This window comes from Poecilia formosa, unplaced genomic scaffold (genome assembly GCF_000485575.1).
Source record: "Poecilia formosa unplaced genomic scaffold, Poecilia_formosa-5.1.2 Scaffold253, whole genome shotgun sequence".
NCBI classification, from domain to species: Eukaryota; Metazoa; Chordata; class Actinopteri; order Cyprinodontiformes; family Poeciliidae; genus Poecilia; species Poecilia formosa.
This window is the reverse complement of record NW_006800192.1, coordinates 520,975-546,164: the sequence shown is the minus strand read 5'-3', so window position 1 is coordinate 546,164 and position 25,190 is coordinate 520,975. Positions and strand designations below refer to the sequence as shown.

Below are 25,190 nucleotides of genomic sequence, written 5' to 3'. Positions count from 1 at the left end.
GGTAATTTAACTTTATTTTTTTTTTAGAAAAAAAAAAAGGTTTATCACACAAGGCAACAAAGAGGAAAAAAAAATGCAAACTGCTATGAACAGACCACAGAACCCCCCACCCGCCACCCTCCGACCCCCATTCACCTCCGTTCACCCACCCACTGGCAGCGAGGAGGGGAGTTGTGGGGGGGGGGCTCTCATTATAACCAAATCAAAGGAGAGGGAGAACAAGACTCGCATTGTTCTGATTGTGTTTACTTACACTAAAAACATTAAAACCGGACAATCTGACTGTGCAGCATAAGACGGACAGTTTTGATTTCTCACATGAATCCAAACACGGAACCTTGGAGTAGGATTTTTTTTTCTTTTCTTTTCTTTTTTTTTTTACATTTAGTCGACAGTAGTACTAACAAAACAGGAAGGTTCATGACTCTGAAATACATTGGACAGATCACTTTAAGACAGACTATACACGTTGCAATGGGCACTTTCTGGGGAAAATTAAAATAAAGGTCCCATCCATGTTTTGTTTTTTTGTTTTTTTCTTAAGTAACATCAACCCTGTGTGTTGAGGTAAGCAGGCCGCAGGGGAATATGAAGGAAGCGATTCCCTTTAAAAAGAAAAAAGAAAAAAAGGAGTCCCTTAACCATATCCCCACTCACTTTGTAATTCGTCTTGACAGTAAATCAATTCTCGAGCCTGGCCCCTTGGACTCCTCCGACACTAGGTCCTCCTCTCTCAGCATTCCTGCACACATGAATCAACTCCTGGCTTCTTGAAGGCATTTCCTGCCCGACCCTCTCTCTTTCTCCCTTTCTCCCTGTCTGACTCCTCTGCTGAAAGCTGGGCAGGAACTCCGTTAAGCTTTGATTTTGGACCCAGAGAGGAGGAGGAGGAGGAAAGGAGGAGAAGGAGGAGGAGGAGGAGGGCAGGGAGAAAAGGAGAAGAACTCGACCTAATGCAGGGCTCTGGCTATGCGATCATTCCAAGGCGGGATGGGATGGAGACCAGGGGCGTGTGAAGGAGATGCCTGCACACCCAAGCCAGGATTTAGTGCTTTATCCTTCAAATTGCAATACGAGTTTCTGCCCTGTTAGGATTATTTTAAATGTGCATTCTCTCTAAGACAAGATATTCCACATTTCCGTTGTTGGAAACACTGAACAGTGAATGTTGTCACAGGTTTTCATGAAAAAAAAAAAATGAAAAAAAAAAGGATTTAGCTTCCAGAACAAAGAGCAAAGACTGATAATATTTGAATATTTTATGGAAAAATGTACAGAATGGCGGCTCATCGAAGCTGTACATCTGCTAATGCTTCCCTCTACAAATCACCTTTGATGCTAAATCCACAGTATTATGTACATAAAGGTTCGTCAGCCGAGCCGACTCCAGGTGACCAAAGCGGCTCTTAAAAAGAAAGATCTAAAGTGTCTTCATATTTACAACCAAGGAAACATACATATTTTACAGCGATCACAAACACAGAGACCACAAACAGAGTCTTAACAGTATAGGATGAGTGAGGCTGCAGCTGAGTGAGAGGAGGTCATATGTTGTGACAGAGCTGGTCTACCGTGCGATGTCTGACGTGTATGCGTGCGTGCAAGTGGAGATGTTTGTGATCGTTGTGAGCGGGCGATATCAACTCCATCCATTCCCCTCAGATCATGGCTCTTATCACCAGTCTCCCTTTGACCTGGTGGAGATAGGTGCTCTGTTCGGATTCTAGGCGCCGATTGGTCAGAGCCTCGTCCTCGCTATCAGCCGGCTCCTCTTTGACCTTGATGACCCCACAGTGAGCGTCTGGGAGCTCGCCGCTCGAGCTGCCACTGCTGCTGCTGCTGCTCAGCGTGTGCTTCCGAATGACTCCTCCAGGGGGCAGCCTGTCCTCCTGCATGCTCTCCGTCTCCTCTTTAGGCTGCTGCTCCTCCTGCTCCTCCTCTGATTCCTGCAGGTGCGTGCTGGGCTGACGTAGCTGCTCAATGGACTTGGACAACAGCTGCAAAACACATCGGCTTGACGTTAACACCGACATCCTGCGTCCATGCGCGTATTAGTTAAATGAGCCTTGTAAAGCAGCCCTATTTGTAAATGAAAACGAAATCCAGTCCCTCACAAACTTTGTAACCACATAAAGAACTAGTCTAGCATACGATGACGAAGAAGTATTTATATCAGGGAACCTTTTCACATCTGGTCACATTACAACCGCAAACTTTAAGATGTTTTATTGAGACACTGAAGTAAAGAGGACGAAAGATGATACATAGCCTTTTTCCTCTAAGACTAAAAAAAAAAAGGAATGTGGAGTCCGTTTGGATTGAGCGTTCCTTACTCTGACTTTTTGTTCTTTTTTTTTAAAAACAATTCAGCTCAATCAACTGCTTACAGAAGTCTCCTAATTGGTAAATAACACTGTGTCCCAGTAGAAATGGGTCTGATTACCCATTTGGTACATATGTATACCAGCTTTGTGGACCAGAAATGTAGAATAGCATTAGTTCCTTGCTTCGTCAGTAATAACAGCTTGGATGGAAATAACCTATTCCTTTGTGTAGGTTTTGTTTTTGTTTTAAGTATTAGAGTTCATAATAGCAGAAGTTTGATCTCTTGCCAGGAGAGCATTTTTAATAGGTTAGCATCAAAGGATTTAATATAATTCCTCATGAAAACTGTTCAAGTCACATAACTATAAACAATCCATAGTAGCAGAGAGAAATTTAACTCTCAGGTATCAGCTTGTGTTTTTCTTTTTTGTATTTCATATATTACCAGAAAGTACAGATATAGTTTGATGCCATTCTTCTTTATGTGTCTATATTAATCTTGTACTGTATTAAAAAATAGGATCACTTCAGAGTGAATGTTTGTAAATTATTATTATGCCTTTATTAAGCTATAATATTGCATTGATCTGATTACATATTTCTTTACATAAATTTGATTCTTATTTTCTTGCAAAGTGCCTTGAGAAGACAAGTTGCTATGAATTTGTGCCATGTAAATAAACTGAACCTGATTGAATTGAATTATTTGCTTTCTCAGCCTTTGCAGATTATTTACCCACAAGAGGGCTCCAAAGCCAGGTTGTCTTCTTCCTGTCAGCCAGTAACCAACCAGCACTGCTATCTGCAGAATCTAGGCCTTTTATAAATACCCTTTCATCAATACGAATTAGCCTCTTTAGCATTGCATTAGTGAAAACTGTTCGCAACTGTTCCTAAAATCCCTAAGCTCCTGTAAATCTCCAATACGGCTCTCCCCCTCCCGCCACCACCGTTGCTAGCGTTGGAAAAAAATAGAAGCAATTGAGGGATGTTTAAAAACAACCGTACAAAAGCCACTGCTCGGAAATTAATTAGGGCAATGTTTCAGAGCTGCCTCTCAATAAACACTAAGGGCTCATCCCCGATTAGTGGCCATTTATAACCTCCACTTAAAGAGGATTTACTTGCAATCTCATTGGCCTGAGTGATCAGAGCCGGCCCCGTTGACATGGTTCTAAAGACGCTATTGTTTTTCAAATGAGTCAGCTTCACAGAGAGTGTCTTAAATTCACTCCTAATCGTGTTTTTTCAACGCACAAAGAAACTGTGACATGTTCAGTTTCTATTGTGCTGCTTAGTAAGTGCTTCTTTAAATATTTTTAGGTACGAGCTCCTCTGTGGGTCCCATGGCTCTGTCAGGACCCAACCCTGGGACACATCAGCTTGTGAGCTCACACAATGCTGCCTTTCACGCCGCCGGCCACCTCACACCAGAATAATGACAGTCTGTGTAAAGCCAGGTCACTATGGCCAACTCGCAGAAACACAAATATTGCCACAGAGGAACAAAATGCATTCAAGGCTTCTTTTTTTTTTTTTTTTTTTTTCATGGGAACTGAGATGAATTAAATTTCACAGCGTTAGCATGCGAGTGGAACAGATGCCACAAGCTACGATAACAGAATTATTGCAGAGGAAGGATTTCTTCCTCATTTGAAGTCAGGCAGAAGTTCTTCGGTTCACAGAAATAACAGCAGGATTTTGAGGGTGGAACAAGACTATGAGCCAGGTCCGCAAAGTTGAGCTGCACATACTCTCTCACAATGACTAAAAATAGAACCACACTTGTGTCCTTAAAACGATTAACCCAAACTTCCTACAATAAACCGCGACCTCGTGAGAACCAAAGAATGGACGCTGAATGTCAGGAGGAGAACTGTGGAAGTCATGAAACTCAGTGTTTTCACCTTATTTATGTGGACCTGCTGCTGGTACTGTTTCTGTTTCTCCAAGAAATGCTGGTGCTGCTGCTGGATGACGAGCTGGGCCAGTGTGTTCTGAGGCAGAGGTGCCGACTGGGTTCTGTTCAGAGGTCTGTGTTTTGGTAGCTTAGGCCGACTGCTGGAGGGGCGATCCTTCATGACCAGAGGGGACTGAGCGTGGGAGGACATGGAGCCTTGACCTTGCCGGAGAAGACAAACACCTTGGTAAAGTTTTCCAAAAGTTATGCTGCAAATACAGGTGCACAAAACGTCTGCAGTAAATCATGCATTTTATTTTGAAGGGCACCTAATATGCTTTGTTTTAAACGAGTGAGGACAGGTCTAGAGGCTATAGACATCAATGAATGTACAACTTAAAAAAAAATCTAAAATTTTGACCTGTATTTAAAACAAAAATAATACAGATATGTTACGGCCTACAGAATCATGACATGATAGTTGTCCAGTAGACCATATGCAAGGAGGGTCAACCACAAAAGGTCATCGTTACTGAAGCTGACTGAGTGCGATACTGTAGCACATTAATGGAAAGTTGAGTGGAAAGAAAAAGTGTGCCAGAAAAAAAAAACTGCACAAGCAACAGGGATAACCGTTGCCTCCGGAGGATTATGTAGCAAAGCTCATTCGGGAGTTTAAGTAAAAAATTCCAAGACGTAGACTGCAGCTGGATATGGAGCTTCTGGGGCCACAGCAGTCAGACGTTTCGGGTCTGTTGAAGGTATTAAAGAGAACTGGGCTTCCTTAACACCTCAGCCGATGCAGTGATATATGAAACAGGAGACCCAACAAGTGCAAAGGCTGTTCGAGACACACAAAAATAGTTTTCAGTAGGCCAACATCACTATATCAGGAAAAAAAAAATACTTTTTCTTTTTGTGGTCTTATTTAATTCTCCAATTTTCTGAGGAACTTCATTCTCAGACTGCACTAGCTGTACGTGACAAACATCAAATTAGCTAAAGCTTTAAACATATTAACATGTTTTTTTGTTTTTTTTATTGAATCTATATAATATTTGTCTCACATTCTGAATCTTTCAATGATATCCTAACTTTAAATGCACTTTTCGGTTCTTCTCTAAGGTGCGAAGAAACTATATGCTGACTGAAATCAGGTAACAGCCTTACCAGAAGAGAAGATCTTCTGCTGCCTGATTTGCTCCTTCTGGAGGAGGTGCTGGAGCAGAGCCTGGTGGCTGGGGCTGACCTTTGACTCCAGGGCTGTCTGAAGTGGCACAGGGCCCAGCAGGTGCCCAGGCAACCCATGTTTGATTTCCGTCGATCTGTCATTTAAGCCCAAAGCAGCCTAAAAGAAGGGAGTTAAGGTAAATGAATTTAAACAATATTAACCTTTTCTATATTCTAATTTTCCACAAAGGACAGTAAGAAATTCTCTTCATTAAAAATGGAGGTAACAGTGAATACGAAAGTCTGACATTGGTGTGTACTTGATAAATATTTTGTGGAATGTGCCACTATGCAAAGGATGATATATCTTGTGTCAGGCTATCGGGAGCTGCACTTGAGAGCAGCGGGGCTTTTTAAAAGCCGTGATTAATGAGGTAACAGGGGAGGATAAGAGCATGCTTGACACAAGACACTGCAGCACAATATTTATCTAAGCCCAATAAAATCATTTGGGGCCACAGGTCAGTGACCCTGCGGTCATAAAGAGAGTCCAGAAAGCCACTGATGGCAGGTTTCAAAGCTCCCACACTGAGATGAATACCTCACATCCACAAAAACGGCCACAGTGTTGTACAACTGTGAAATATCATGCAGGAAGGTCCGCGGTATTCATACTCACACTAATTGGTGTGGGTGTAGTAGAGAGCCCCAAGGAGATGTTGGGTAAGGATGGAGATGTGTACAAGCTCAGCATGGACACGGAGCCCTCGGGTCGGAATAGTCTTGGCTGGGAAGGCCACCTCTGCATCAAACAGGCAGAAGAGAGCGAGAGAGACAGATTTAAGTGGATGGACAGATCTAAAGATTGCACTGAAGGCAGTTTCAAAAGGAAACAAGATAAGTGGCATGAATGTAAATGTGCTATGACAGGAGAAAGTGCATTTTTCTGCAAGTTTTTTTTTTTGTTTGTTTGTTTGATGGCGGCAAAGGTTTTTCAGACCCGCACAGAATGAAATCAGCCTCGATTCACAAAAATTAAAGTTTCTGCAGGTTTCTAAGCCCAAAGTGAAGTTTCTCAGCTTCCCAGTCCCCACCTTCAGGCTTCTCTCTCAGAGAACATCAGCACTGGGGTATACTTCCTGTACCCAGCAGAGCAGCGGAGCAGCATGTGGTTCTGGAACAGCCATGTTTATCCTTCCAACCCCTACCAGTACTCGGTGACCTGTATGTGGATATCCGGCCCGTATTTGACCCAAGGGACTCTTTCCCTCTGAAAAAGGATACCTAATGTAACGGTGCACAAACACTCCTTGCTTTTGCAACAGGCATGGGGTCCACGGGGGATCCCTGCAGTCCACCAGTGACTTTCATGAAAGCCTCGACTCAGGCATATACAATAGCAAATCCTGCATGTTTATGTTGTTAGCGTGTGGGTGTCTTTTGGCTACCAGCGCCTGGGATATCAATTAAAATCCCCAGTTTGAACGTCTCCCCAAGCCTCAAGCTTCAACCTGGTGTCTGTCAGGGCGTCTCTCCCTTCTCTCCGTGTCACTGGAGGTCCCTTGGAGAATAAACAGCAATGCGAAGGCAAACACAGCTGCTCTGTTAGGATCGCTCGGAGATGTGTCATATCTGTCAAATATTATAACGGCCAGTACTGTGAGCTCAGTCTAAGGCGAGTACTAGTCCGTAACTCAGCCAGGAATCAGAGCAGCTCACGCAAATGCAGTCTGAACCCTATGAAAAGACGACGCAACCGGTGACTTTCTAAAGAACTGTTTGTCCAATATGGATTTTTTTTTTTATATCACTGAAAAAGGTATTGAACTAAAATGTAATTTTTTGCATAGTTTCAGTGTAAAAAATAATGTAAAAAAGTAGTAATTTTTTAATGTTTTTAACATCTTTAATTCTGATACCTATGTGTTCAGGACTGTATTTAAGTTGTAGCATCAACTTTATGAAGGTAAAGAGGGGAAATAAGTCATGTGGGTCGAGTTGTGTCTCTTTAATGTCGTCATGGAGATCATTCTCAGTGACGTGTAACAAGCAGAGGGCAGCTGTCCACTTTTATGGCTGCAAGAACCGAATGTTTTATGCCATGTTCAAAACAATTTACCAATCTTCCTGCGCACAATTTATACACTTACCTCAGTTTTTGTCGTCGTAGGCAGAGAGGAAGGTCCATTTTCAGCCCCCAAGGCACTAGAGGCCCCTATGGGAGAGCTGGGGCCAGACCCAGGGGCGCTGTTAGTTGGCGCTGAATCTACGAGACATCAATAGTTTGCATCGTCAACACTCTGAGCTGTGTTCAATCATCTAAACAAGTACACAAAAACAACTAATGTAACGTTAATCTAACATGACACAGAACACACACACACACACACACACAAAAAAAACATATTTGTGTATTGGCTGCTTCAGTGACTGAGTGAGGCATACCCATAATCTCTAAAGCCCTCTTTTTGTACGGAGTAATGATGTTTCCGTCTCTTCTCTTCAGCATTGGACTGCTTCTCCTCTCTGCCACTTTCTGCTTCAGTCTGGATCGTACCTTCAGATTTGGCTCGGACGCTGCAGGACAAAAAGGACAGGCGTTCTGTATGGCATACAACTCTGTAAGGAGAATCAAACCTTCCAGTAAAGCACGACTGCTTCGCTGCGTTATGCCAAGAGTCAGACTGTACGATCCTTTCCACTCCCACAGTTATCAATCCAAAAACAAAAGGAGAAAGAACGGCAACGCTGCCATGTTTTGACATGCTACCATTTCAGTGTCCAGCTACGTCTTGAGTGAGTCAGGATTGGACCCATTTCCACATCATCTGGACTACATTAGGTCGAGCAACACGCAGGCTCAAAGTGAAAGAGTCTGCTACCTGCCGCCCTGGTGACCACAGCCTGATACAGTAGCAACAGTTAAACTAACACAAAAACATGGCAGATGTTTCAGGCTTCCTCCACATCCCCCGTCGCCCTAATGCAAACCAGAGGCGGGACCAAACGTTTCGAGTCCGAACACACGGCTGACCGCGTCATAATGCCAATGCAATATCTGTCACGATAGACACGTTGAGTAAAGAGTTTCCATCTGGTTTTTATGAGGGGTTTAGGGAACTTGAGGGAATATTGGCATGTTGTCATACTTAGGATAATCAAATCATTTTAAAGCCTCAATTTAACAGGGTTGAATTTCTTTCAGCAGAAATTCAGTCCAAGACCAACTTTCTGGCCTTCTCGTGATGGATGATTATTAACTACTAATAGAAAGTCAACAACAGTTGCATCAGATAAGATCTTGCCTTAATTCATCAACAATTGACACTGATTTATGAAGTGCTTCATAAAAGCATACATACCCCTCAAACTATTTTGCGTTTTCTCACATTATAACCACAAACAAGAATAATTTTATGACAGACCAACACAATTTAGTGTGCAACTGTGAAAAGTAATGAACAGTTTTCCTTTACTCTGATACCCCCAAATGCAATCCAGTGCAACCATCTCGTTTTTTTGAACACCACAAATTTGGGAACATACGGCTTCACGAAGGCCGAGGTCAGGGAAAAAGTTGTGGAGAAGCTTAAATGTGGGTTAGGAAATAAAATATTATCTTGAAACATCATATGAGCAAAATGCTTTTTGCTTTAACAATCACTTTCTCAAATGTCTCTATGGGGAAATAATCAAATGAAAATACATTGTCTCATGGCTGGTTGCAAAGAACTAACACTGCACATCACTTTGAAGAGACCATTCAAAACCGCGAAACGTCCAGAAAAGTTTTTCGAGTTGATGAGAAGATGGAGGTAGCTAAAGAAAACCAGCGCTGCAATGTACGTAGAATTGGGACAGAGGTTCACCTTGGTGAAGGAAAACAAACCTTAATGTACATTTGCACCTGCTATTAGTTTAGAACAAAAAAAAAACAAACCCTGTCATGTTTGAAAAGGATGTGATTGCAGGTTGAATAAAAACAAAGTTTTAAATTTTGCAAGAATTAATTGGTTTATAAATAAAAATAGAAAGCGTTTGTGTTCGCCTGGTGAACCATGCTCCTGTTTAGTCGTCCGGTTATGTCTCAAGAATAGCAGACTTCCAAGTGAAATCCCACAGTTACTTTTACATACTCAAACAACATGCAGAATGGATAAGTTGCTTTTTTCGGGACTGAAAGCCAAAGCAGAGAGATGTATTACAGTTATGTAAAACCCTTCTATTACACAATAGCCAACCTGTTTCAATTATTTAACTCTGATCAATAATTAAATAGGCCTTTCCTGTTTTGCACATCATACGGTTACACATAGGAAAGTGCAACTATGATGTGGAAACACTGCGGGGGAGGAAGAGGGTGATGGTGATGGCGGTGGGGGGAGGGGAGAGAAGGGGCAAGGCGAAGAGAGTGGGTCGCACGCTGCTATTTTTGGCTTTTGTCAAAAGCAGCAAAACCGTCTTCCCTAATACAGACCTCCAATCCTGTGGGTGTGAGGTAGAATAATAATAATAAAAAAAAAAAAAGAGAGAGAGAGAGCGCGAGGGCGGAAGAAAGGAGGCAGCAGAGATAAATGGAGAGAGATCGCTGTTGGGAGTCATATGAATTTGCTTCACGCCCTGCCGCCTTGATTGCTTTCTATTTTTACACGCCACTGCCACCAAGCTACGCATCCCAATTGGTCGCCACGGGAACGCAGACAGCAGCGCATGAACAAACACTTTCTTACATGTCTCTATGGAGAAATAATCAAATAAAAATACACTGACGCACGGTGGGAGCAACAGGAGGCTACGGCAAAGCGTGCATGCTGAACACCTGGGTCACTTCTGCAACGAAACCTCGTCTGGCACAAGAAATGCTACAATATGTTGCAATCATAAATCAGTGTCATTAATGGTCCGCCTATCTGTGGTTAATCAGATGTATAGCCCAGCCATCTCTATTAGTGATTCTTTATTAAAGCTGGGATCTGGGCAGATGGCTCTCTGCAAAATTTAGTTTTGTGTACAACAGAACACCAGCTGAGCATTTTGCTGACATCAATTTTTAAACTAACGCTGAATAGTTTAAAAGTAATGCTGCTCTGTATTTTTACAGACATAAGCTTAATAACCAAAGTTACAGTCCCTCAAAGAGAAAACAAGTTTGCCTCTTTTTTTTTCTTTTTTTTTTTGAGAGAGAGAGAGAGATAGAGACCTTAAACAGTTTAAAAACTTATTTTCAGTCAGTTACTTAGGAATGCCTTTGTTTATTTAGTAAGTCCATTAAATGTGACCTACAAAAACGGATGAACCGGTGTCATGTCTAAACATAAACAACTTAGCCAGGAATCCAGTTTAAACTGGATCAGGAAGTATCTTTATATCAGCAATCAGCTGCAAGCAGAACTTTGTCAGAGAAACAGTTTGACAGACACATGCACCTCTTTTTAGTACATGTATCCTCACAGTGCAAACAGGAACCAACTCTGTACCAAGATTTGTATCGGTAACACAAATCTTGGTTTCCAATAAAGTTTTTTGCTCTCCAAGTATGCATATATATTTTTTTTCCATTGTATGTGTTGGAATAAATTGAACCGTCTCCTCCTAATTTAGCCTCTGCTCGACAGCAAAAATAGGACAAGTTAGTTTATTTTACATTACTGTGAAAGTATAATCAGGTATAGATAATAGATAGATGGATATAATTGCAAGGTTAGCGGTTAACATCCTTCCTTTCAGAAATATAACATCGATTTTCACTGCTATGCTCATAACACTTTGCATTTTTGCTTTTTTCAATCCAATCAGGTTATTCAGACCAGTTACTCGCCCTGCAATCAGGTCTTGGCAATGCAGCAACAATGGATGACACAAAGAATACTCTATTCCAATAACCAAAACAGAGGATATTGTTCTCACCAACCACATAATAACTTTGAATACTTAGTATTGCCAAATATTATATTTAAATAACAATGATTGGCAATTAACTGAACTGAATTCATTTAGAATAGGAGCTTTTTCATGTCCTCAATGAGTTGTTGTAAACTTGCAAGAAAACACCAGTCTACAAAAGTATTACTGGTCTACAAGGACCTAATTTGTGACAAAGACATCCCCAACCCACCTCTCAACAGCTAAAAAAAACATGTTGGTCCACACAAAAATACACATATAAAATTTTAAACATAAGTTTTTAACATACAGCCTAATGCTTTGTGGTGGACAGTTTTACCTTTTGCAGGACTATTTTGGAAAATCTTTCCCACACCTGCTGAATACACACTTCTGGTAAGTGGGTCAAGACCAGAGTAGAGGAGGGTGGGGTGTGTTGGGGAGATGCAGCTTTTACTGCTCAGCCACAACTATTCTTACCACAGACTATCACGTGCTGTCAGCCGAGTCTATTCTAATTCCAGGAATTGAAACAAAGAGGATATAAGCAAAGGTAACATCTAAGTCACATGGCAGTCTTTCAGCTGCTTTTTGGGTGCATGAGAGAAACACAAGAGTGTCAGTGACGCTTTATATTTATAGGGATTAATGTGGCTATAAGTACGTGGGACCCTTAAGAGAAGACATGAAAGCAAGTGCCATATGGTTCACATGCAATTTAAAGCAATAACTGGCTACCAGATCAGAACATACCACCTAAACAGATAGAATAAAATTGACTTCAGGTAAGTCGTCACAAAAAAAAAAAATACAAATGTTTTGTAAGTTCTTTAGGAACAAATAACATATTTTGTGAATCTCAAAGTCATACAGGAAAAGTTTGGTGAGGTGAAGCAGTGGGGAGTCTGACACGGAGCGTTCCGAGTCGCCTCTACTTTGTTTTAAGAGAGCTGCCTTTTCTTAAACAAACAGTCCTGTCAGGGTTCATCCTGCCTGCGCAAGCTTCAAGTCTGCAACACCTGCCAATCAGTTATCTGCGACAACCAATGGGAACAAAACTACCTTTGTGTGCGTCCCCTCTCTTGTGTGCCAAACTCTCAGAGGACTTTAATAAAGATCGACAGGAAGTGGGGGAGGATGGCCCTGAGCAGGAAATGACCACATATAGATTCAGGAATCTATTTCCACAGAGTCAAAAGGGTTTTGTCAGTGCACAGGATTAAGGCAGAGAAACCAAGTTTAAATTTAAATGTAAATTTAAATTCTAAGATTTTTCTCTTAACTAAAATGTGTTGTGAATCCCAAAGTTAGTTTTAAAGGATATTTATTAGTATTTTAGATGAGAAACTCATGTGTTGTGGACATATTACAAAAGGTCAAAAAGAAGTCATCTTTTAAAGTTTGTAATTACCTTTTAAGATTCTTTTCTGATGTGATGTGACATTGCTTTACGTAATTCCTTCTGCTTGATATTCAAATTGTGCAGATGTGCAAAATGACAAGCGGCAGAGGATGAGAAAACACATTGTATTTGGTGACCTCATAGCCAAATTATGAAGTTTTTGCTTCTGCAAACCTTTACGCCTATAAAAGAAAAATCAGAGCGACTGAGCGAAAGGGATCATTCTTTAATTCCGTGTTAATCCCCAGAGAACTCCCTTCAACTTTAAACCAACAAACCTGAGCTCTTTTCTGGTGGAAACTTTATGTTTACATTTTTTAAACAGTTTTGAGGCACCATATCTCAGGAGGAATTATTCGGCCTAAATTATCCAATTTAGCTGTGGACTACTTCAAAAACACCTTCGAGCTGTGGTTGATGGGGACATTAACACGGCAGCTTATTAACACCAGCACTGGAGACGCAACAAGATCTCCTGACACAAGATTTCTTGCCAAAGCGCAGTCTGTCTAACGTAACACTATCCACTGTGTCCGTCTGTGTTTAACTGTTTAGTGAAATAAGTCAAGGCTATTGTTATGGGCTTATTCCTTAAGCTTAATACCGTTTTGTGCTAAGTTTGAGACTTTTATTTTGAAGCACGAAAGGAAGTAGCTCTTAGGTTGCACTATTCACCTGACAGTCGACATAAAAATGCACCTTAACAGGCTGATAGACAACACTTGGTTACAAAATCATTAGAAAAAGGTCATCATCACTTTTTAAATTATTTGTGTGGAAACATGTAGGAACAAAAATGGCGCAGGATAACTACTGTGAGAATGCAAATTATTATTATCAGTGATTATTACATAATCAGATATGACAAATTAAAGTTTTTCTGAAGTTAGGTGTATCATGCTGACCCTAATAATGCCTCAACATCAGTATAAAAACACCTTTCTTGAATTGACAGCAAAAACATATCGAGTCCTTCAAGCTTTTAATTTTCCGGAAACAAATTCTGAAAACTGTGTATGTTGAGGACGTTTACGCATGAAGATTTTTACATTGGTGCTGTGTTCATGTGTAGATTAGCAAACCTGTCTTCCTCAAGGGGAAGTCGTCCTTGCTCTCGATAGGCGACGGCAGAGTGTACTGGCAGGTGGGCGATGTGCCCCCCAGTGGTGGAGAGCTTTGGTCCAGGGATGCGTGGTGAGAGGACCTGTTAAAAAAAATAAAGGAGGTTTCAAAAGGGGGAAAAAAAATGTGCCGAAATATTCAACTTCTCCCCAAAAAGTAATATAAGTCACTTACGTGTACCAGAGTTTGGGATGTTGGATGAAAGTGTGATTGGCTCCATTAGTGACTGGATCCTTTGCAGATTTGTTCAACAGAAACTCTTGGAGTTTCTGCTTTACCTCTGTGCTGGCCACTGCACCTGTGAGACCAAAAGGCAGAACCAAAGGGATTGGGGTTACCCTAACTTGTAAATATCTGGATCTTCACACTCGATGCACATATATACATACAAAAGTAATTCCCCTGCATCCTAATTTAAAAACAACAGCAAGACTATATCAAAATCACTCCTGTAACCGAGTATCCTCTCCTCACCTAAGAAGGCCACTTATGTAGGAAGATCTCCCCCTAGTGGTCAAAGGGGGACAATAATGTTGCTGCATACGTGATTCTGCAGTGAGTTTCTTCCCCATAAGATGGTTAGAGTTACAGAGAACAGCTTCACATTACCTGACTTGGCAAAGTCATAAATCTCGTCTATTATTAACTATATGGTAAAAACAGCAATGAAATGTTATACCTGTCACTATTTTTATCACGCTATCGGAAGACATTTCTTCTAAATTTGAGCTTTAAAAGGTCACCGAAGAACTGGACATCAGTGCTGAATAAGTGCCGTCCAGTCATCAACATAACTACTTATCAGAGGCCTAAAGCCAAGCCCAGAGTCATGAGACAGTTTGATTTGCTGTTGAGAAATATTTTCCTCCAAGAGCAAGAGACATCAAAAATTAACAGCCTGTCCTCATTATGAATGGCAATAAAATGAGTCTAATTCTTTATTGCTCACATTCAAGTCCTTGCTTTTGCAAATTTAATTGTGATTTACTTGCAACTATCAAGTCATTTTAGTGAGGCTGTCTTAAACACGAACCCTGCTTTCTTAAATGTCTTGGTGATGGTGTTTAGAAGTGTTTTAGCTCAAGAATGAATAAGCATTTCCCTTCACATAGTCACTGCTGAGCATTAACTATTTAACGCAAAGAAATACCAGCTCACATGTTTGCAGTATCTGGTGGGGGTTGTGTGAGCTGATGTTAATTTATTTTGGATTTAATAGATAACAGAAATAATGAGAAAAAAAAAATTGACATTTTGAATGAAGTGTCGGGGAAAGAACACTGTCCAATCAAGCATACCAGGAAAAACGCTGCACTATACAACACCATAATTTTAGGATTAGGACAGAACGTGGTGCTTGCTCCAGTGGGTAAACTGAAGGGAACATTTTATAAAATTTATTCCATGCAGCTCTTATATGTACATTTTTCATAAACCCCACTGGTAAGCATTCAAGATAATGGAAAAGGTTCAGCCTTATATAATTGCTTTTGTCACGGGTGGTTAATTTTGTTTTGCGAAACATTTGCCCCTGACAGAAAGGAAATCGCGACGATGACGGTGCCGAGCTCTTACTCTCTCGGGAGCGCTCCTTGCCCCTGAGGCTCAGGCTGGAGACGTGCTGCTCTCGTCGATGCCTCTCCAGCTCTTTTTCCTGCTGGTTCTGTTGTTGTTGTTGCTGCTGCTGCTGCTGCTGCTGCTCGAGACGGCGCTCCTTCTCAGCGAGTTCCTGCTGCTGCTTCATGGCCTGGAGCTCTTGCTGGAGCTGAGAAAAGCGGTGCTCACATCAGCATGAACAGAAGTAATTGTGGAATCAAAGAAGCTTTTTAAAAAAACGTCTGTTGTTTCTTGTTTTGCTGCGGTGGAAAACTCGACGCTCCAGCTAAGATGTGTTTTTTTTTTTTATAAAATGTGTTGCAAAAAACCTTGAGTCCTGCTGAGTTGTTTTCCTTCTGCTGCACTCGTTTTATGCTGTCCTGAGGTACACATTTTTGTACCGCATCTGCACTATGTCATGCTGTGCTGCGTTCTGTTGTTTCTGCTGTCATGCTGACCTCCACGCTACTGCTCGGTGCAATGCTAACCTTGAGATGCTCCTGAAGCTGAGCCTGGTGCTGACGGGTCAGCTTCTCGTGCTGCTTCTGAAACTCGCTGATCAGTAACTGCTTCTGGATCTGCTGCTGCTTCTGAATGAGGAGCAGCTCCTGCTGGAGCTGCCTCTCCCACAGTCCGGGGTCTGAGCCTGGCCCCAGCATCCTCAGGTCTGTGCGTAGGTCCAAAGGGGACAGGGGCTCCACAGCCAATGGCACGTCTGGCTTAATGTCGACTGCGGCACAGAAAAGGGACAAAATGTAAGATTTGTGCCGTTTTCAGCTGTAATTAAATGAACAGTTATAAGGGAGATTAAAAAAAGAAAAATGTGCACATTCACTGTGAGAAAGAAAATCTTTCTCTCCCGTGATCCTAGAAAGCCTGCGATTATAGCATGTATAAACAAACAGTCTCGCGCACGTCATTTCAGAGTCCACCGGGGGCTGCTGTGTGCACTTTGAGACTCGGCAGACATGTGACAGAAAATGTTGAAGCAACCATTTCAAGTATTTACATGAAATCTGTTTTCCCACTGATAGACAAATAATTGCAAAAACGTCCTCCTCCCCGTCAGCAACAGAACATCCTGCAGATATTTCCTCCTCTCGTTAATAATGTATGACAAAAACGGGCCGTGAACCCGCGTGAGTTTGTAAATTCATGTACCTGCCTGGTGTTCTCATTTCTGTGCTTCAGCACAGACAACGCAGCATGCACATTGGTAAGAAGTGCCTCTCTATTATGGGTAATTGCCTGATACAAAGTGACAGGGCATCCCCTTTTGGTCTCCAGTCTCTATATATAGCCTGTTCTGCGGAAAAAATATAATAAATAAATAAATCAATGGCCAGTAAAGAACGCGAGACACAGATTTACTTTATCGTCCTCCTCCACAGAGGATGATTGGTGATTGTTCAATATTTTCCACGTCCTCTCTATACTTTTTCATCTAATTCACACAACTGGTCCCATCTGCCTTCATCAGGCTGATCCTGTGCGCACTTATGTGGAGAGTGAAGATTTTCAATTAATTTTAAGATGTGTTGCCAGGACAATGTCCAGTGTCTTTTGGGAGTAGAACTTTTTCCACATTTTGAATCGTTACAATACAGTTTTCAATATTTTGAATATATTTGAGAGAGATTAATAATAGCACAAAAAAAGGAAGGAAGGAAGATGGCACATAGGTTGGATTTCTTACAAACATGAGAAGCAGAGCACAAGTTTGGATTTAGGCCCCTGAAGCAAGACACCTTACAACAGATGAATTGAGGGAGCGAGAGAGATTTGCTATTCCTTTTTAATAACAATAAACTAATGAGGTTTGTTATTCTTAAAAACTGATGTTGTTGCTGAGATTTTTCCTTGTACTGTTTGAACTGTATCTCTATGGCAGCTTCAATGAAAGTGTCAATAAATGCCACAGAGACATGTTGAAATATGACTGAACCAAATCACCCAACGAAGGGTAAGTTTATTTTAAAGAAACTTGTCAGAGAAGATCTGACAGAATTCAGAGGACAATTTAGACTCAGAAAGACTGGGATGCTTCTTATCGTAGTTTTCATTGCCCCTACCTTGTTCACCCAACTTTTGCTTCACTTGCAGCCATCTTCACATGTAAATGCTGAAATATTTTGTTTATTTAATTTATTTATTTATTTATTTACAAAATAGATCAATCTCAGTCAGATTGGATGGGGAGCCGTTTTTAAACAGCACTTTTGAAGTCTTTACAAAGTTCCACAATTGTATTTAGGTTTGGACTTTTTCTAGACCATACTAGCACATGGTTGTATTTTAATCTCAAGGACTGAAATCCTGCATTTTTTTTTGTTTGTTTTGTTTTGCTTTGCTTCTCTAGAACTTTGACGTGATGTGAAGGTAGTTGGACCATTTGAAGCAGAGACGTATCAAAGACTGGCAGGACTCCAGTCATTGAGGACTTAAACTGGACAGCCACGATAGACCATCCCATTCAAGATCAGACTCTTTATCTATGGGGTCGTAGGTATGCAGGAAGCCTCAGCAGCCTGCAGAAGAAGAAAAGTATGACGCAACCACCTCCACATTTCCCCAGACTCAAGTCTTCCGCAGGCACAAAGGGTTTCTCTGTAATTTAGCTCCATCCATCTTTCCATAAACATTGACCAGCTTCTATGTCCCACCACCATGTTTCACCTTGGAGATGGTGAACTTGGGGTGATGTGTAGCGTTTTCTGGCAAGCATATCATTTTGCATTTAGGCCAGTCTCTCTAATCTTCTCTTAATGTGGAGAACAATGTTTCATTTTCCATCCACATTATAATTATGAGCTATTTTGTGTTGGACTATTATGTAAAAGTACTTTGGCTAAAAAGTAACAAGCGAATGCTTTCGCAAAGGCTGCGTAGTTTCTGTGGTAATTGAATCTAGAGGATAAAGGTTAGTTAGCCTAATACGATGCGATGTTCAGAGACGCATCTGGACTGTGTTCTATCTCCTTAATGGCAAAGCTGGACAATTATTAAAATCTGCTTAAAATTCCAGGGGCTAGATGGAGATTTATTGAGTCCTTTCACTGGCTTACTCTTCTCAAGAGGTCACATCTGAGGGATCATCAGGAGTGCAATTACTTCACCTGTTACTGGAAGAACTAAGCCTGCATAAATTGTTACACATATGTCCACGTGAAGGCCCTGTGATAAATCTAAACAGAGGTTGTAAAAAGCGACAAAATCCACAGCAGACCTGAGCAAAAAAAAAGAGTAAAAAAGCAGTGCCCCTCTGCTCTCTGATCTTGTAAATCTCACTGGTGCTCATTTGTTTTGTCATGTTTTTTTTTAGTTCTGCCACCCTTCCATGTGCGTGCGCCAGTGACGATTAAAAATAGAAACATTAAAGAGAGTGGCGCAATCCCAGTCTGTGACAATCCCTCTCACCCCCACCCACAAACACTCACTACGCACACACACGCACACGCAAACACACACACACGCACTCCCCAGTATCCACCACCCTAACTTGCTGCTGCCATGGCAACGCTGGCGACGTAATTATGTCTCCCTGTTCTGCAGATATCAAGTCTCACTGCATGTCATCTCCTGCCTACAGTGTGCGATGTGACATGTTGACTATTATATCAGCTTTTTCAGCTCTTATATAAGAAAGGAGTCCCGAGCCGGAGAGAGAATGAGAGGAGACGTTAGAAAAGCCTTCAGCGGCTCGGTTCTGAATCAATGGGGAGAGCGACTTAAAACGTGTTCAAAAGAAGTGAAGACAAACAGAAGGGACTCCAGCGCTGTCATTTTTTCCTCTCTGTGTTCTAAAAACAACTTCAATCGGTTGACAGAGAAGGGCAACAACATGGCAGACACGTCGAACAGGCACCTGTAGAACAGGCACTTCTCTCCTGACAGGGAATATTAATCTTAGCTTTAAAGTACTTGACAAAGGAGCTTTTTTGTAGTGGGTGCTGTGAACCTGTGAACCACAGCAGGGCTCAGGGAGCCAGACAGCCTTAGTGCTGCTTTTACCTAATAGACCCAAATATAGCTCCCCTACCCAAAGAGAAAAAAGAAAGATGAAAAAAAAGGCATAAAATCCCTGCTGGGAGATCTAATTAATCCCATATTTTATTCTGTATCCTGGCTATGAGTGGCATTAAGGATCTCCACTTTGATCGGCACATCAAGCGCAGCCTCCACCAGAAAATTCTCCATTTAGCTTAACAGGATGGGAAAGCTTCGGTAGCCTCATATGCATATGTCTGCTTAAAGTTCAACGTGTTGAATAATGACAGTGATGAGGAAACACAAGGTCCTAAATTTAAGCAAGCGCTGTTATAGCAACAGTAAAGCCTTGATCTTTGATATGTGTGATTTTTAGCTTCCCTTATCATGACTGACATTGAAACAAGGATACCGGTATGCTTAGTGATGCGTTTTTCAAACTACACGTCACATCAGACTTGCAATGCCTCCAACTAAAATCCCACTTATTTATTAATTCAAACTGCAGTCTTAAATGACTTGAACTGAAAATCTGGTGTTCCTATATTATAAAAATACTCTACAGGCAGAGGAGAAAGCAGAACTACCAGAAGCGGAGGCTAATTTTAAATGTTTTTCTGAGCAGGGTCTTAATATAGACCACATGCAAAAAGCGTGTCACAGTTGTGAGGCCACCCGCTCGATTTAACACAGGCAAAAATAAAACGCAGTGTCACATTTACATAACTTTTAGCTAATTTCTGAAACTGTCGCTCAATAAAAAAAAATAAATAAAAAAAAACTCTGCGCGTTCTGGGACAGCGGTCCAGTCTGTGACATTGACCTCCTCCCCTACAGGGAACACTTCATACTGGGTGCCGCTTGATTCGTGGAAAGTGCACAGAAGGACCAGTAGACGTTGGTAAACAAGAGATTTATGAATGACAGCTCCCAAATTTGTTTTTAGCACAGGAGGAGCAACAAGCACCCTGTACCGTGCCCAAATTCCTCTCCCAGCAGAGGTCCTGCCAAGGGGATATAGGGTGACTCATTGCCTGTGACCACACTCCCACTGCAGCATCGCACCACCAGTGTCTCCAACGTGTTTATTCCTATAACCAATCTGTCTCTCATTAGTCCTGCTGGTGCTTAGAGTGACAATCACAGCCTTAATTTAAGATGTTGGATGGCTGCCTTTTTTTTTTTTTTTTTTTGCCTCAGACCACATTAGCAGGTTCCCATCCAAGAAAGAAACACACATCACAAGGGACGTTATGCTACTACTGCACGTGAGAGGGTTGGAACGCAACGTTTCACTTTAACAAGTTTTTATGTGGCTGAAGCATCACCATGCCTCCCTGAACACGACCGAATCTTAGCAAATCTTCTAAAAAAAGAACAAACAGGCTAAAATCATTTAAGCTCTTCAGCCTACATTAGGATCTTGTTTCATCGGTTGGATCTGAGGATATTTCCGAGAAAACTTATTTCAGAGATTAAATGGAGCGGCATTTTGATATCAAACAGAGACTCATTCCTCAAGCGTTTCTTAGTCGATGTCGATTTCTCATATTCTTGAGATCTGATTCTAATTTTTTACCAATGCCATTTTTTACATCACATCAAATGACAGATGGAATACAGGCAGGTTCTTTAATTTTACAAAATGATTGCCAAAAAGTTAGAAGACCGTCTCCATTTATGAATGAAATTATAACCTTGAGCTGATCTTCCTTTTCCATTTAAAAAAAAAAAACAGACAACAGAGCAGTAGCTAACGAATTTATAGACTGAATTTATCTAAAAATTTGGGGAAGAAGAAGATCTGATTTCTTAGTATTTGACCTGGTGATCATTGATTAGTCACCCAAGAAAAAAGCCAATTCCAGCGTTTGATTGATAGCATCTCATCAATGTTGAACAAAATCACCATCGCCTCAAACTGGTGTTTGTTAAAGGCAAAACTTAAATATGTGACTTTGAAATGTTATTGATTTGCAGCCAGAGAATTACGTAAAAGTAAATATACCACATGCTGTGATGCAACTTCATTTCCATCAGTACAAAGTAAAGCTCACCTATCTATCTTTAGGTATTTTCTACTTGAAGCAGCAGTAATTTTCAGTTTTTTTGCCACAAAGACTTAAGAACACACTTGGTTGTGCTGTAAACATGAATGCATGTGAGCATTTAAACTGAAATAGAGAGGGGCTGCTTATCTAAATTCCCCCGTCTGCCAGTATAAATAGAAACAGAGATACAGAAGATGTTTGAGGGCAAAGAATAAAAAAAAATAAGCCGATGCTTGGGACTGCAATGTGGTGCTGGATCTCTCATTAAGTGCCTTGTTATTTTGAGCAGCTGGTATGTCTAAAGCAGGAAACAGGTCTTTATTTTTAAGACTGCAGGCTCGTCCTTGCAGCTGAGCCAGAGCTGTGGTTAGGGAGGCTGTCTGCTAACAAAGAGAGCAAAGCAGTGCCACCACGGCTCTTTGACTGAAGGAAGCCAAGCGTTCAGTTGTCTCCCGTCCTGCTGTTACCTCTAATTATTTACACAACAATAACACACAATACAAAGTATGACAAACACGAGCAATAAAAGAGAATCGAGCAGACGACTGACGTTTAGGAAATGCTCTTTTTGTAGGACGCTCCTTTACTCTGCAGCAGTTTTCCCCGATGCTTGGGGACAAAATCTGACAAGTGTGCGGACTTGGAATCCTAGTCAGGAATACAACTAAAATAGTAGTTATAAAAATTGTTCATGCTTTAAATGCTATATCAAAAGTCATACCAGCTTAATTGACTTAAAATTTACATAGTCAACCAATAGTCTAGGTCACAAGTTACTTCCACAGATGTTTTTTTTTTGCAGGCCGGAAGCCGAAAAGTTTTGAGATCCGCTGCTCTACATGCTCGCAACATTCGCTTCACTCTGCATAATCAGTAAATTCCTAATCTATTCCTAATCTATTTATTAGTAAAATGGGTCATTCTTTCCATTTTTAGCATTCCATGAACCACAGAAATCCATTCAACAGGGAAAAAGAGGTCCACTAACGTTGATAGTAGTGAACTATGCTCTTCTAAGGATGAATTTTACAACAACAGGAAGAGGAATTTAGAAATGTCTAGGGTATTTATGGCAGCTCTTTTGTCATCGGAATCTTTTTACTCCTAAATTATGCAGTTTTCTGGCAGTGCTGACGCTAAAACCTGTCCTATGTGTGTTGTTTTGCACCATCTCTTCTGTGGTAAGCACTTCAAACGCACGCTACCTGAATAGGTCCAGGACGTAGATGAGTGGACTTGAAGGGTTTTGCATTGTTCTTCTCTGAAAGGTTTGGGGGGGTTTTTTGGAGAAATTTGGAAATTTGTACGATATTTTAAGCAAAAGGGGAAACTCACTCATTTCTCTGTTCTGTTTGAGAACCCATCTGTGGATATTTTTCTTTTTCTTTTGATAGAATCTTATTGGTCCTGATGCTAATCTGAAATTGTGATTAAGCCCTTTTATTCTCTGATCCACTTGAAGTGTGATAAAAGGAGGGAAGCCGGATCAGAACTGTGTTTCAGACCAACACATCACAAATAAGCTACTTATTCGACTCTGGAGCTTCTTCACACGCTCCTTTCGTGACAAGACCACATAAACATAAAACTATTAGAACATTTTGATTGATGTCTTGCTGCGAACAAAACAGCCAGAGAAACCTAGTAAACTCACTCAGTTCTACACAGAGACGTTTCTTTGTGCAGATAATGTTAGTCATCGTCATGTGGTTTATTCTAAAGTGGGGGGAAAAAAACAAATTAAAACAGGCAAACGGCAGAATTCTCTATTAATATCTGTTCTGAGGCGCTGTTATATCAGGAGCATGCGAGATGGAATGATAACGCGCACAGACGCCTAATCTTAGCAGGCTAATGCCATAAGCTGAAAATAACTCACCTAAGAATAGCTGACCCACAGAATAAGCAAGGAGCCTGAATTCAAGTGCTTGCGCTCTACGGGTCTTGTTTGGTTCACAAGCCGCAAGACAATAGAAGAAATCCCTTCTTCTATAGCCCGATGGTTATAGAAGATCCGTAAGGCTCCAGGTACATTCAGTGGGAGTTGACGCTCCGTCACTCCTTCTTAACTATCTCGAATCCACTCTATTTTCACTTTAATACTAAAACATTTACAGCCAATTTAAAAGGTAGCTATAAAATGTAAGTGTACAGGCAAAGAAGCTCGTTAAAACCCTTCTGCGTTGTTCTATTTCTTCTTTTTTTATGAAGTTACGCAACTGTAGGATAATGTTTTCACACAGCACACAGTTTCAACTCTGTCATAATTTCTAAAGATACTTTTGAGTTTTCTCGGCAGTCACATAGGGAAACCAAAAAAAAAAAAAGACAAAAGACAAAACAAAAAAAACAAATGAAGTGTGACTCATGTCGCTCTTGAGTCAATACAGTAAGTAGATGTTACTCATTCTGATGTCAGCTGTGAACTCTTCAATTCAAGTCCCAAGCCCAAAATAGAACAGATACGGAGTTGGTGGTAAATGTCCAAAGAGAAACCTTTTACATGCCCCCCCCCTGCTTTCAGTGTCTCTGTAACTTTTCCCTTCCTGTTCCCTCAAAAGTGCACGCTGACATGGAAGCTTGCAAAACCCAACATCCCTGTCATGTTCACAGTGAGTCATTTCAGTGAGCTACAAGCAAGCTGAACAGAGTTAACTCCATTTCTGATTTAAGTCAACAGGGACGAAAAAAGCACTTATTTTCAGAAGCCCACACAGAAAAACAATTCACACAGCAATGTATGTCAGAGAAAATACCTTGATTCGGGGGGGAAAAAAAGTTTCTGCTCCAAGTGGGCTGAGATGTCTCCCACGGAAAAAAAAAAAGAAAAAAGCGCACGAGTTGAGAGAGTGAGACAGAAAGATGGAGTGGATATGTGCATGGGAAGCACGCAGGGCGGAAGGGATTTGGGGGGAAAGCAAAACAAGAGGAAAAGCAGGAGGACAGAGAGAACTCCTTAGGATGAGCAGAGACAGCGGAGCGTGAGATCACCTGAGTTGTTCATGTTGTGCATCTTGCTCTGGTTGAGGAGCTGCTGGTGTCCGACGCGCCCCTCTGTTGTGGAGAAACTTGACTCGCCCTCGTAAATCGTCTGCAGCATACTCCAGTCAGCGCTCAGGTCTCATCGCCAGCCTTGCGTTTCCTGTCACCAAGAGCCACCCCTCAGAAGCTCAGAGTGGGGGGGGGGAGGTGAGACCACGACGACGGGCGACTCTCTCCCTTCCTCTGCCTCCTCCTCTGAGGAACTACTCCGACTGTAGAGCTCTAACACGAAAACTACACACTCTCTCTATCTCTCTCTCTCTGTGTGTGTGTGTCTCGGCAGGGCAGCTACTCTCCCGGGAGTCCTGCTTCAGTCTGGTCAAAACATCAACACAATGTTTGGAGGAAGATGGCAGCAGGTTCTGATTCTTTTATCTGCCTCTGTCCCTCCTGCGTTGCAGCCTTCAAAGTGTCCGGGCAGAGAGAAGAACGTAAAGCTGAGTTGCTGAGAGAGCTGTGTGCTCTGAGCACCTCGTACAGGCAGAAATGCAAGCCGAGGAGGGAGCGAGCTTCATTTGCATGTGAATCAACAACTGCGGGGCTCACAGGTGACAGAAATAGAACAATGGCCAGCCCTGGCTAAAAATAGGTCAGGCGAGGCGCAGGGATTGGAGCAGCATTGATGCGTTTAAAAATACCACACCAAACACAGCTGTCTTCTTCAGCTCCTGCCAGAAGGCATGTCTCCTGACTCGCTCTCTGCAGATGGAGG

General features: G+C 41.6%; 2 protein-coding genes across 4 annotated transcripts in view; one reads left to right on the top strand and one right to left on the bottom strand.

Annotated features, from left to right (window-relative positions):
* Positions 1 to 232: 232 nt before the first annotated feature.
* hdac9b (histone deacetylase 9b) lies at positions 233 to 25,079 on the bottom strand. Of its 3 annotated transcripts, none has more exons than XM_007569990.2 (11): positions 24,428 to 25,079; positions 15,887 to 16,128; positions 15,378 to 15,567; positions 13,977 to 14,109; positions 13,763 to 13,884; positions 7,841 to 7,972; positions 7,546 to 7,661; positions 6,075 to 6,197; positions 5,396 to 5,573; positions 4,233 to 4,447; positions 233 to 1,997 (listed from the first exon to the last, which is right to left on the bottom strand). In XM_007569990.2, exons 1-11 carry the CDS (start codon positions 24,534 to 24,536, stop codon positions 1,659 to 1,661), a joined length of 1,899 nt encoding a protein of 632 aa, XP_007570052.1. In that variant the 5' UTR covers positions 24,537 to 25,079; the 3' UTR covers positions 233 to 1,658. The 3 variants fall into 3 exon arrangements, with proteins under 3 accessions (XP_007570052.1, XP_007570055.1, XP_007570053.1); XM_007569993.2 differs by lacking the exon at positions 24,428 to 25,079 and adding an exon at positions 24,193 to 24,421; XM_007569991.2 differs by having other exon boundaries at positions 350 to 1,997; positions 13,977 to 14,100; positions 24,428 to 24,932.
* LOC103150394 (serine/threonine-protein phosphatase 6 regulatory ankyrin repeat subunit A) overlaps positions 25,006 to 25,190 on the top strand; it is a 43,958-nt gene continuing 43,773 nt past the window's right edge. The window contains exon 1 of the mRNA XM_007569994.2: positions 25,006 to 25,156. Within this exon, the coding sequence (XP_007570056.1) occupies positions 25,101 to 25,156 (56 nt within the window). The 5' untranslated portion in view covers positions 25,006 to 25,100. The remainder of the gene's footprint in view (positions 25,157 to 25,190) is intronic.